Source organism: Cavia porcellus, unplaced genomic scaffold (assembly GCF_034190915.1).
Source record: "Cavia porcellus strain 051 isolate PalLab524CR breed Dunkin Hartley unplaced genomic scaffold, mCavPor4.1 scaffold_15, whole genome shotgun sequence".
Lineage (NCBI taxonomy): Eukaryota > Metazoa > Chordata > Mammalia > Rodentia > Caviidae > Cavia > Cavia porcellus.
Genome location: NW_026947498.1, coordinates 64,997,061 through 65,011,257, shown reverse-complemented (window position 1 = coordinate 65,011,257; position 14,197 = coordinate 64,997,061). Strand labels below are relative to the sequence as shown.

Genomic DNA, 14,197 nt, shown 5'->3' with positions numbered 1-14,197 from the left:
TTCCCAGCGCCCTAAGTTCCAACATGGCGTGTATCTCAGGAGTGGCTGGTGGTTCACCCCTGGAGGGGCCGCAGCCTGCCACACCACAGCCGCTTACTAGGGAGGTGAACTGGTTGCTTAGTTTCTCAGTGCCCTAAGTTCCAACATGGCACAGATCTCAGGAGATGCTGGTGGTTCTCTCCTTGGAGTAGCTGCAATTTGCCACACTATAGCTGCTTACCAAGGGGGCAAGCTGGTTGCTTCATGGCAAGTTTTAATAATTTGACTGCGTTTTGACTTCTGGTAGTCAAACGCCTGCTCACTGCTCTTTCCTTTATTTCTGAAAAAGCTGATGAGGAAGTCTGGATCTTTCCTCCTTGGGCACTAGTGGGAAGTGCAGTCTACCCAACTCTGGCTCAAGCACATGGAAACCCTTGCTGTAGCCCCACATGCTACCCACAATCAAAGCTATATGAGCCCCTTCCCATGTACAAAACCTTTAGAGCTATTATTTAATGCAGTCATTTTCGTTGTTAGAGTGTACTCATCTTTATCCTCATCTTGAAACTTGTCTTGACCTTTTTATTACAGAATGCCCTTTGTCCTGAAGTAGATTTTATTTGATACACTACTCCAGATTTCTTTTGGTTAGTGTTTTCATGGTATATGTTTCTATTTTCTTTAACTTATTTATATATCCATAAAGGATGTTTCTTGAATATTGTTTCTTGTAAATTTGATTCTTTTTAACTTGTTTATATATAGAATGCATTTCTTTTTGATATAGCAGTGTTTGCTTTGGAACTAGATTTCTTAGTCCTTTTACATTTCATGCAATTACTGACATGATTTGGTTTACGAGTACTCTTATTTTCTACTTGCCCTGTCTAGTCTTTGTTCCTGTTTTTCCTTTTTTCTAATTTTTAAATTAATTATTATTTTTTATTTTCCATTTTGTTTTTCTCTTTCTGTCCCTAATGTTGTATGTAGGCTACCCACCAGGGTGTATGATTAATTATTATTTATTTTCCATTTTATTATTTTATTTTATTTTGTTTCATTTTTCTCTTTCTGTCCCTTATATTGTATGTTGGCTACCCACCAGGGTGTATGTAGCAGCACTCACACCCACAATCCCATCACTATCCAATGAATCAGTCACAGACTCTAGATTCATCCCTCATGACTCATGAGACTTTGGGGCAACATCAAGACACAAACCATAGCATTCTGTTCCTGGCCCCCCAGGGAAATTCCTTTATGCAAAAGACATTTTAGTTCACCTCTAAGAGTTGAAAAGCCCAAGTCCCAAGTCTTTGGCAGAATTTAAGGCAAACTCTTAGCAATGAGTCCTAGTACAAATGAAAAGAAATTTAAGTACTTCCAACAATCAATTACACAAGATAAACATTAGCATTCCAAAAGGTACACATGGGGATACAAAGGACTGGGGCCAAAGCAAGTCCATCAGGACAAATATTAAGTCCTATAGTTTCTTTTTTTTGAAATTTTATTTTTAAAAAAAGAGAAAAGTCAGAAAAGAAAAAAAGCAAAAGGCATAAATAACAGCAGATTCAAAACAATAACAATACAGTTCTTCAAAACAATGAATGAAATTTAACAATGGTTGTTATATTGTGTATTGTTTGCTTGTTTTCATTTAAAGAAGAATACTAAAGAAAGTAGAAAAACAAAAGAAGTATAAAACAATACTGGATTTAAAAAAAAACTATCATTGTAGACTTGCTACTTGTTACATTTCTCATTGTCATCTTAAAAATGTTGCCAAAGTCAACCACTATTGAAGTCAGTATGGAGATTCCTCAAAAAGCTAGGATTGGAAGTTCTATTCAACCCAGCTATTCCCCTCCTGGGTATTTTCCCAGAAAAATTGAAAAAGTCATGTCACAGAGACATACATGCACCCATGTTCATAGAAACACAATTTGTGATAGCTACATTTTAGAAACAACCAAAATGCCCAACAACTGCAGAGTGGATTTAAAAAATGTGGTATTTTTATATAATGGAATACTAGTCAGCTATAAAAAGGGATGATCTTGAGGCCTTCATAGGTAAATGCAGGCAACTTGAAAATATCCTCATTAGTGAAATATACAAGACTCACATAAGTAAATATCACATTTTCACTCTAGCATAAGAAACAAAAACCAACAGAATAATGGGATCCAAAAAGTATAACAGATACTGTGAAAATGAAAGGGAAGTGCTCTAAAGAGTATAATGGTATGAATAGTGTATAAAATAGATGACCATGTTACTGAATTTCTGTTGGAACACTGAACAGAAGGATTTATTCCATCAATGTTTGAGTGTCTATTACTTCTTTGAACAGCTTAGTTGTATCCTTTGCATTGTCTCCTGCATCCTTACTGATGCCTATTAGTTGTATATTGTTTTTCTTGGCATCATCTTGAAGCTGCTGGATTGTCATTTCAAGCTGCTTTGTTGTTTTTATAAATCCTATCTTTTCATGGTTGCTATCTGCAATCTTGTCCTCAAGGTTTGAAATTCTATCCTCAGCTTCACTTAAACAGTTTTTCCAGCTTTCAGTAGAATTTTTTGTTTCTTGGATATTGCTTTGAATTTATTTCATGGATTCTGCTTGTTTTCTGTATTGTTCATTCAAAGTTTCAATCAACTTCCCATGCTTCTACATGTTTTTTTATCTAGTTCTCTAGCTATGCTGAGCAAACCCTTTACTAAGGTTGTTATTTCTGTCTTTACATAAGACATTACTTCTAACTTGATTTCCTTTATAGCCTCATGGATTTGTTTCTTTACTTCATTTGCTATCTTTTCAGAGATTTCTGGTGTATGACTTTTAAAGTCCTCCATTTCGCTGTTTCCTGTTCTTGCACCTGATGGACTAGATGTTTGAGATTGCATTCTGGCTTTTTATTTTGTCATTTTCAACTTCTGGGCCAATATGGGGTTATTTAATCCCAATAGTCACAGCTGTGGACAGTGTATGTTCCAGGGTCCTATTGTGTAGTTGATGTCAGCCTGATTGTTGCGTACATATTGACCGGAACTTACTGGGACCCTCTGGTGAGGGGCCACTGAGAGTGCCATCAAACCAGCACTGCCAGTCCACCACAGTTCAAGATTCTGGGAGGGAGGGTGGGAGCCAAAAGCTCACAGCAGTGTTGGACTAAGAGATGGGGAGGGTATCTGAGAGTAGCAGGTTGAGCCAGGGTGGGTGTGGTGGTTCTGTGGGTCAGCACAAGGAGGAGCGTGCTGGGTCAACAGCAAGGCTCAGCAGCCTGAGCCAGAAGGAGCATGGCGGTCATCCTCTGTGTGGTGGCAGTGGAAGGGTGCTGGTGCAGGCAAGTCCGGCATAGCTGCCTGAGCTGGGGCAGAGCTTGGTGTTCTTCCTCCACACGGCAGGGTGGATGGCATCGGCCAGGGTCACCAAGGCACTCAGCTTATTTTCCATTTTATGTCTGCTATTGGCTCTTTTGGTTGTACCCATCCCCACTTTTACATAGTTGTGGAAGTGATTACAACATACACCCTTTGTTCGTTACAGTTCACATGCGTGAATATTATGCTACTTAAAGCCTAGAAGCTGTATATTTGCATTTACATCCTTTCACACTTCGTGCTGTTATGGCCATAAGTTTTACTTTGGTGTTACATGCAAATCACATAACATTTTCAATTATTTTTGTTTTAAAAAGTTACTTTTTAAATATGTTAATAAGTGAAAGGAACCATCTTACGCTTACCCTCATGCACTTTATGGCTTTATTTCTTTGTAAGTATTTGGATTTCTGATTAGAATATCGTCCTTTAGTCTGAAAAGTTTAATATTTCTTGTGGTGTGATCTGTTAGAGAGGAATTCTGTCAGCTTTTACTTACCTTAAAGTGTTGTATTTCACTTATTTTTTAAGCTCTTGATTTACATTCATATGAGGTATGATTAACACAAAGCTAAATTCATTCATTTTGGTGTATAGTTATATTACTTTTGACAAACATGTATAGTTATATAACACCACAGTTGGGCTAGAATCCTAAAAGGTTCCCTCATGTCCTTTTGGGATTAGTGTCTTCTGTCTTAGGCCCTAGTAACCACTCATCAGTTTTCTGTTCCTATAGTTTTGTCTTTGGGAGACCGTTCCATAAGTTGAGTCATGTAGTTCACAGCTTTCATGTATCAGGCTTTTAAGATTTTATCTTGTGTTTAGTGGTTTAACCATTATATGTTTAGTTATTTTCTTTGCATTTATACTGCTTTGGTTCTGTTGAGCTTCTTTTATCTGTAAATTTTTTAGCAGTGCTGGGAATTGTGACCAGCGCCTGCACACTGATCTATATCCCCAGCCCTCTTTATTATTTATTATTTTGAAACAGAATCTTCCTAAGTTGATGAATTTTCCAGGTTGGACTTGAACTTGTAGTTTTCTTGTTGTAGCCTCCCAGAGTGCTGTGATTATAAGAATATGTCTCCAGGCTCAGTTAACCTGTGGATTTTTAATCAGAACTGGAAAAAGTTTGGCCTTGGTTTGTTTGTCTGTTTTTATTCTGGAACTCCATATACACATGTTTAGAGTAGCTGATACTATTTTATGCATCACTGAGATCCTCACAGTTCTTTCAATTTCTTTTCTTTATCGTTGTTTAGTTTGGGTGATTTATATTGTTAAATCTTCAACTGCACTGATTTTCTTTTCTTTTTCAATGTCCAATCTTCTATTAAGCTCATTCAGTGAATTTTTATTACTGATTTTATGTTTTTTAGTTCTAGAAATTCTATTTTCTTCCTTTTTATGGAAACAAATGTTTCCTGAGATTATAAAAACCACTTTGCTCATTAAGTTCATTTTTTACTTTTAATCTTTAAATATATTTAAGATAACTCTTAGAATGCTTTTCTGCTAATTCTAATTAATCTTGTCACCTGTGGGTTGGTGTTTATTGACTTTTGCTTGCTTTTTATTATATTTTAGACAATGTTGACACATTTTTGAGAATTTAGATTTTGATTGAATGTTGGACTTCTGGAAAAAAGTCAATTTTTGGGGGTATGTACTTCATTTATTTGAGGTGTAGTATTAGATTGTTAGGGTAAGACCCAAAGTTGTCTTTACTTTAGGGCTACAGTAGCCCTGTTACTAAGGTATGGCCATTATGAGACCTTAATTCAGTGTCTGGAGTATTCAACAAGAACCTTCTATGCTGGCTAGTTTAGCGTAGTTTCTGTACTGTCGCTCAGTCTATTATCTTCCAGTACTAGCCAACTCCCAGTATTTCTGTTCATCTCTCAGCTGCCTAATAGCTCTTTGCTGTTCAACCACGTGTGGTCTTAACTTTTTCATATTCATCTAAGCTCTGAGCCACAGGTTGAAGGAAATCTTCATGTAGAGTTCTTGTTCACCTCATAGCTCCTACTCTTTGATAAACTAATTCACACTTTCTGTCTAACTCAATAGCCCTAAAATTGAATCTCTGCCTTCGTTATTTAGTGAACCTGCTCTGCTCTGCTTTGATTCCATTTTTCTACACAATGTGTGGACTATGCCTCAGGGCTGAAAGCTAGATCAGTTATTGTACTTACTTTTGTTACAGTGATTTGTGTTGTTTCATTACTGAAGACAATTACATCACAGATTTTGCTCAGTTTTATAGTTATTTACAGTGGAGGGAACAGTATTACCTATTTAGTCTTTTGAGAATATACTAATATGTATTCTGGCAGCATTCTTGGACTAACTACTTTAATACCATCATCAGCCTTATTTTTATATACTATCTTTTGACAGTCCATTAAACCTATGTTACAGTTTAGACCATGTGTTTGTAAAGAGATTGGATCATAGGGACATTATGGCTGAGTTGTTCTTAGGAGTTGGCCTCTACACCAAAGAGGCAAATCACATTGGGCCAGACCTGAAAAGGGTAAATCTCCCCTCCTAGGTCCTCTATTCCCATGCTTTGCTTCCTGGATACCATGAGTTGAGCAGCATTCCTCCACTGAGACCCTTCCATTATGCCAATGACATTGCAAGGATTGAAATTCTAAAATGTGAACCAAAATAAACCACCTCTTTTAAGTTGTAAGTTCTTGTATTTTGTATCAGAGATGAGGAAAATGAGTAAGACAGATTTTGGTACCAGAAATTGTTGATGTTATGCTACCTGACCATGTGGCTCAGAAGCCTTTGGAAGTGGTTTGTAGGAGTTTGGAAAGGTTTGGAGATCCTTGCTTTAAAAGACTATTGTAATTTGAGCTTGATGGGAACCCTAATCAGAGCTCAGAAGACCAGAATTCTGATTTTTTAAAAAAGTGCACACAGTAAAGACCAGGCTCAAGAGGTTTCAGTTGGGACTAAGTACTCCATTGGTAGTTGGATTCCAACCATGTGTGTTATGCTTTACTACAAAATTTGCCTATGTTTTGCTCATGTCTTGAGGCTTTGCTGGCAACTGAGATTAATAGAGGGTGCACTAATTAGTGTGGTAGAGGCAATCCAATGTTCAGCTGCTTTTAGTGAAATGCACTGTGAGAAATGAGCAAAAAGGTTGATTGAAACATTTTCAGTTTTGCCAGAAAGAAAGTATCTGCAATGATGGAGAGGTTGGTTTCTGGAAAGATTAGTAATAAAAAAGAAGCAGTACTTTGGATTAGGTACTTCAAATGACTTGAAGGCGTGTCTGGAATCAGTGAGGTCCTTCTCTTCTCTGGCTCAAGGGTGCGAGTTTGTAAAACTTTATTTGCTAAGTAAGCCCTAGGGACAATGTGCTTTTAAAAAGGTCCACATAAGACATTGTTTCCCCAGGATTTGATTTACAGTGCTCAGCCATTCAGGTACTCAAAGGCCTCTGTGTAAGGTAGCAGCAGACCATGGTGTCATCCTTGTGATGATGTTTTATGGGCATGCAGAATGCAAGAGTAAAGTTAGAACTTTGACTTAAGTCTCAGAGGAAAGTTTAGATTTGGACTTACAGCAGTGTTGAAACTGTTAGGGTTTTACATCTCTTATAGGAGGACTGAATGCATTTTGCATAAAAGCAAGTGCAAGAGTCTTTCGGGGAGCAGGGTCAGAATATTATGGTTTGTGTCTGGATATTCCCACAAAGCCTGCTGCACTCAAGGGTGGGGCTTTTGAAGAGTAAATGGATTATGGAGATATTTTACCTAATTTTCTTTCAGGAGACAGGGCCTGGTCAGAAGGGTTAGGTCACTGTGGTCGTGATGCAGAAGGTATATCTGTTTTCCTAGTTTCTCTCTTGACTTTCTGTTTTTTGTGTGTCATGAGGTAAACAGCTACTTGTCCACAAAATCCTGTGTCATGCTGTCTTGCCTTGGATTCAGCCAACTACAGACTGAAAGGTGAACCCCAAATTAACTCCTTTTAGTTGCCAGTGTCAGATATTTTGTCTTAACAGTGATAAAAGTGACTAAGTACTTTTCTCATCACTGAGTCAAAATATACAACACCTAAAGTTAAAGGAGGAAAGGTTTATTTCAGCTCATAGTTTGTATAAGTTTCAGTCTTATTTTTGGCTGACTTCATGGTAGGGTGGCATAGCACAGAGACCTCAAGGGAAAGAAACTGTCTATGTCCAGGCAGGCAGAAGGCATCATCATCATCATCATAATCAGCAGCAGCAGCAGCAGCAAAGCTCCTTTTCCTTTTTATCCCTAGGCTACAAGCCTTTTGAGTGGTGCCACACCTAGGGTGGACCTTCCCATTATCCAAAGCCAGAACTATGTTAAACCAATCAGTGGAATAATTTAGTGCCATATACTCTCAAACCCATTATTATACCCTAGATCCATCCAGCTCCGAAAAGCGCCACCCAAAAGCACATGAGACTGTGGGGAGAGATCTAGATGCAAACCATAATATTCAGATAAACCTGCCTATTCCAAAAGGTGCAAATAGGAGAATAGAAAGGGATAGGAACAGAGCAAGTCTGGAATCCAACAGGTCAGACATTAAATCCTGTAGTTCCACGTCCAACATCTGGGGCAATCTGTGGCCAAATGTAAACTCCAAACGACTTGGGTGTTTCTGTCCCTATGGCACTGCAGTGGTTGTAGCTTCTGTAGCTTCTCTCTTGGACTGACTTTATGTACTGTTTACAGCTTCGCTCAGAAGATGCACATTCCTGGTATTGGGTGTTTTGTCTTGACAAAGTAACTAAGTGAGACAACTTAGCTTCATTTAGTTAATGTAGTGTATACTGTGATCAAATTTTTACTTCTTGCATAGTGATGAAGTTACTTACTGCTTTTTGGAAAACTTATCCTTAAAGTTACCAGTTTCAGTTGTATATGGATACAATACATGATTTTTATATTTTATTTTTTCTTACTTTTTCTTAATGCAACTCATAATGTTTCACTATTTCACAGAATAAATTTTTTGTACAATGAAATCAGATTATCAAATGTAGAATATCCTACAATAACTGTAGTCAAGTGTCTCTCAAGTTGAAATTAAGGACTGTGATTAGCTGATTGCAGGCAAATGATTTCCCTTTTAATGGACCCAAGTTTTTTCATTTATGAAATAAAAGGATTAGAGTGAGTGCTATTCAAGATCATTCTCCAAATATTTAACATTCTTAAAAGATGCAAATTAAATATATATGCTGTATGTATTTGATGTACATGCACAAGATCTATCATATATATTTAATATGTGTATGTATGATGTTTAACTTAATATCTAGAATTTACTTTAAACCTTTATTTTTATATGAAAATTGAAATAGTGTATAATAAGGTTTTTCCTAAAAGGAATAATAAAGGTGGCACATAAAGCCATCCAAAATAAATATTTTTAAAGAGACTTTTAAAACTTTAAAGTTTACAAAAGTCGACTTGTAGAGTAACAACAACAAATGCCATCTGGTTGCTGACTTGATTTCTGAACAGAGTTGGGTAACTGATACTCTTATGAATAGTGAAGTCACTGCAGGTGTCCATCCCAGGATACAATACACTGATTTCAACTTGGAAATACAAACTAGGGAATAAGGAAAGATTGATACAGTCATAAAATTTAATGCCCTTTTTTCAGGTAACCAGTATATTTAATTTTATTCAACAGAAAATAGTTGGCTTAAAAGTTTGTTTATAAAATTGAGACATTGGATAGTTATAGAGCATTTTTAATTTAAAAACTAACTCATGGAAAGACTATATGATTATTGCGTCGGCAGGAGAGGCATCTTGTGTTTCAGAACTCCTGCGCATTGTCTGAGGTGGTGGTTTTATCTCTGCTTTTTTCCCCGAGCATATTCCCCCATCAGTAACAGATCCAGCACAGATACACAGTTTTGTTTAATGACAGTTGCCATTAGATGTTGGTGTGACTCTAGAGATGGCTGTCAACTGCTGATTAAAAAGGAGAAAGAATTTTTAAGTGAAATAATTGATGAATTTTAAATTGAACTTTTTTGACTCACTTTACACCTCAACAACTATGTCCTTCATGAAACTCTATGAAACCTACTCTTTTCTTGGTACCTACTCTGGGTAACAAATTTTTCTAAACCCTGAGATTATACATACGTACTTTTGTCTTTAATCATACTGTGGTTCAATTCCCCTGAGGGAGAAATGGTACCAACTGGACAGTATTTTATAGCACTTATGCTCAAGTTCAGGGGGAGTCAGCACATGGGCAGGGTCCTCAGACTGGCTGTCTGAGGAGACTGTAGGTGAAACTTTTGTGGCTGTGCTACTGCTCTGTAAAGGCACACGTGGTAGTTGTTACTCGTGACATGGACAGAGTTGCACATTTCTGCTAACAGGAAGGTTTCATAGTGGTCAGAGTCTGACAGTCTGCAAAGAGGGGAGTCGCAAGACAGTCTCCTGCAAGCTTTGGAGGTTAGCAGCTTTTGAACCTCATTGTTGGGCAAAACATCTTTTGCAAATCTCTTGTCTTGGATGATACCTTCACAGAGATAGGGGTGGGGTACTGGTCAGGACTTCCATAGTGTGTTGCACTTTTTTTTCTAGGTGCTTTCGTGATTGTCAATTAGTTACAAGCCATTTTTCACCATATACTCTCTATAGCTCAATCTCAAAACCAGAGACAGTTGTCAAGAGCCATGGAATTATGTGAAAGTTGAGTGTCTCTGCAGTTCAAGGGTGCTAGATATTGGCCTTACATTCAGTGTGTCAGAGACATGCATTGTGCACATAAATGTATTTAGCATGGTTCTCTGTGAAGTGTTTTGGGAGGCAAGGAAAGAAAAGAATAACATTAAAAACTGCGTGGAAGGAACATATTAATATTAAGTAGTGATAACACCTCAGAGCTGACAGTGCATTACAGCTGTGCCAGCCTTTTATCTTAGAAGTGGTGGCAACACACACTTTACTACATACTTCTCTTTTGGTGTCACTAGAGTAGAGCCAGGTACTTTCACTTTCAAACTATTAGCCGGATGAAATGGTTGCAGGAAACAGCTGAATTTTTCCAGAATACTTGTAGCTCTGTAGGAAATTCTAATCTATATGCTTTGTTTAGTGGCTCTAGTTCAGTGTCATTTTTATTCATGCCAAGGAAAACGTCTGTATTCCAAATTCTCTGAAAATCATTTTGCTCAAAATTCAAGTGAAATCCCCTATGAAACTCAGAGTTTACAGGACTGAATATCTATTCAGGAGCCCACAAATTATCTGTACCTCAGATTAGAGTCCTTGGACTTCAGGGAAGGGTTTCCTCTTCCAACTTTCCTTGGGTCCTGGGTGTAGGTCATGGGCCACTAGCTGTCCTTGGTTCCATGTTATCTCTTCTGAGTTGGGAGAACTGAGCAGTTCACCTACAGGTCAGTGATTTCAGGGATAGCCATAGTTATCAGTAAACACCCCTTAAATTATAAGGAAAACTCAAATCAAAAGTACCTCATCAAAAGAAAAGGAAAGATTGTTTCACTTATGATGATAGTCTCAAGTTTTTTCCATTTACCTATAAAAGTCTCAAGATCATACTTTTTTATAGCTGAGTAATATTCTATTGTATAAAAATACCACATCTTTTTCATCTGTTCGGCGGTTGATGGTCATTTGGATTGTTTCCAAGATGTAGCTATTACAAATTGCACTGCTATAAATATGGGTGCACATATATCACTGAGACATGACCTTTTCAATTTTCCTGGGAAAATACCCAGAAGGGCAATAGCTGGATTGAATGGAACTTCCCATACTAGTTAGTGTTTTGAGGAATCTCCATACTGATTCCACAGTGGCTGCACCAGTCTACGCTCCCAACAACAGCGAAAAAGTGTTCCTTTTTCTCCACAGCCTCACAAACATTTGTTATTGGTTGATTTCTTGATGGCAGCCATTCTTTCTGGAGTGGGATGAAATCTCAGTGCTGTTTTAATTTGCATCTCTTGAATGTCTCAGGATGGTGACCATTTCTTCATGTATTTATTTGCCATTTTTCTGTCTTCATCTGAGAACTGTGTGTTCATCTCTGATGCCTGTTTCTTTTTTCTGTAAATAAAAAAAAAGAAACATAAAATAGCACATCTTCTTCATGATACTCATTTCCACATGTTTCTTAGCATCTACATTTCCTTTAATTTTCAGTTCCGTGAGGGCAGGAACTACATCTCTCTGGTGTCCACTCTGCTGCCAGTGCCTCACCTCTGGTTGGCTGCCAGGTGACATGTCATTGACCTGGGCCATATAAGCGTATGGCTGGAGTGGGGCATGGAGAGTGTGATTCCTTAGGGTTCTAACTCCTGTTTCTTCCCTCCTGTACCCTTCCTAACTACCACCTACATAGCTGTACTCCTGTACCCTTCAACTACCACCTACATAGCTGTCCAAGCTTAGAAATCTCTTCCCTGATCATTCCCATAAAGAATTAAGTGTATTTTTCCTATTAAACTGCTAATAATATGCCTGACATCCAACATCTCTGTATTTCTCTTTTACTTTATTAATTTTGTTTATTGCTATTCCACTCCTGAAATTTAGTAAAGGGATCCATAAAAATGTATCTCCCTATCATACCCATATTACTAGATGTAAATGCATCAGTTTAGCTCACCACTTAGCGAGAAAAGTTAGCTTGCCAAAATATATAATAAAAAGTAATTCAGCAGTGATTGTCTCAAAATTTCTTAATGGGGATACTGTATGGATTCTCTTGTAGGCTTTTGATAGGGCTGTAGCACCATCTAAGATGATCTCTGGGAATGTAAAGGTTAGACATGCAAAGAGAAAAGACAGTCCTTTTAGGGGCTGGGGATTTAGCTCAGCGGCATAAGCGCCTGCCTTGCAAGCAGACAGTCATGAGTTCGATCCCCGGTACCGATTAAAAAAAAAAAAAAAGAAAGAAAAGAAAAGACAGTCCTTTCAGAACAGGCTTCAAAGGGGACACTGATTTGTCTAATGCTACGGAGTTTTTCTTTGCTATGATGTGGTACTGTGAAAATGTTTCCCCATCCATACCTGCCTTGTCACAGAACTTCTTCATGCAGAAATCTTGTATTTTGTGTAACATCAGAGGGCAGCCAAAATAAAGGAACAGGGACAGCAGACGAGGGCAGTGTGCTCCATGAGGCACCACATGCTCGTTGTCTTGATCTGCTATGAAAATCCTGGTCAGTGGTGACCTTTTCTAGTTTTTCTTGTTTCAAATTCTAGAGAAAGACTAATGGCATAAGAAGCGCACCAGCAGTACATACCACATACAAGAGTCAGAAGGTCACAGTCCTGGAACAACAGGGCTGAAATACTCATTAGGAAGGGACAGTAAGTTAGGCAAAAATCTATTGTTCTGGATCAAATGATAAGTCTCTGGGGATTTATAGTATTTTTCCCTTTATAGTAAAATAGGCTCATTTTAGAGATTGAATGTTATAAAGTGCTTTAAATACTATGAATTTATGTGCTGTAGAGAAATAATAGTTGGACTGTGCTAATCTAATTGTATATATGAGTGGTATATGAGTGGTTAGTCTGTAGCCTTCGGAGGAGAATGTGTAATTTTTTTTAAAAAAAAAACATTTTCTGCATTTATCCATTTTGCAGGATTTTTACTACATATATAACCAGCTATGGCACTGGTTGCCTACCCATTCCTGAAAAGAATTCTGTATAGTCAAAAATGAAATGCTAAGGGAAACTAGAAAGGAAACAGTAGAAAACAAAAACTACTAGGAAATGAAAAGGTAAATCTGGGTCTATGTATGTATAGTGAGTAGTGTGGGTGTATGTAACGTGGTGTGTGTATTTATCTTCCCATCCAGTGCTGGTTGTGGCAGTTCTGTGGTTAATATGAAGTTGTAGGAAGGAAAGGCTCAATAAGATGGAAAGTGTCCCATACCTAGGACAGAGTGCCAGCCCCGCCATGCAGTCTCTCTGTGCTCCCCACCCTCATATGATGGTCCATCTCCAGTACGGCAGTGCCCGGTGCTCAGGGAGAGCGCTTGGTGCTGCCCTTCAGAACCTCCAGAGGGACTGATTGATTCTCTTCTCTTCCGCTTCCTTGAAGCTTGTCACTTTGTCATTTCAGTGTAGGCACACAGTGGAAGGACGCAGGGTGGACTGTCAACCCAGGACATTTTTGGTGTGTGTGTGTGGTTTTTACCTTCTGTTTTGTCTAATTCTTTATTTTTTTATTTGCTGATACGAGGGAGGGAAGGCTTAGAGAAAGAACCTGATGTGGAACAGTTGGGATTTGGTTAATCTGCTTAGAAATAACATTAATCGGCGGATCAGATGCTGTCAACAATGCAGTGCCTCCTGTCCCTCCTTAATTCCCTCACTCTTTTCTTGCTTATTCTTTCTGAACTACCTTTCATTTCCTTTACATTTACTGTGTCTTATTTAACTTTTGTTTTACAAAGTTTCCTTTTAATTTTTTTCCTTGCACGTCATCTTTGAATTCCACTACTGCTTTGTCATGTCAGGTATTCTATCTTTTGACTTTTTTTTGCGGGGGAATGGGGGGGTATAATAATTCATATACCAGAATGAAACTTGCTTAACAGATGATTGAGAGTACCTACCACAGCTGAATAAGAGCATGACCATAGCTGCTTGACACATTTCATGCTATTGGAACAGTTATTGTTGAGATAAACTCTACTATTCTATTGCTTATAACTTTATTTTTCTGAGATTGGATTCAGTTACTACTTATTAAGACCTCCTTTATACCAGGCAGTTTAATGTATACATTAAAATGACCCTGTGAGGTAGATATT

The 14,197-nt window shown here is 37.9% G+C and overlaps 1 protein-coding gene across 3 annotated transcripts in view; it reads left to right on the top strand.

The window, feature by feature from the left end:
- Igsf11 (immunoglobulin superfamily member 11) overlaps positions 1–14,197 on the top strand; it is a 154,610-nt gene that overhangs the window by 103,082 nt on the left and 37,331 nt on the right. Inside the window, exon 1 of one of the 3 annotated variants that reach the window (XM_063225014.1) lies at positions 13,630–13,900. The exons of the other annotated variants lie outside the window; for them this stretch is intronic. Coding sequence (XP_063081084.1) covers positions 13,894–13,900 — 7 coding nt within the window. The 5' untranslated portion in view covers positions 13,630–13,893. Of the gene's footprint in view, positions 1–13,629; positions 13,901–14,197 lie in introns of those variants that run through there. 3 annotated transcript variants of the gene reach the window in all.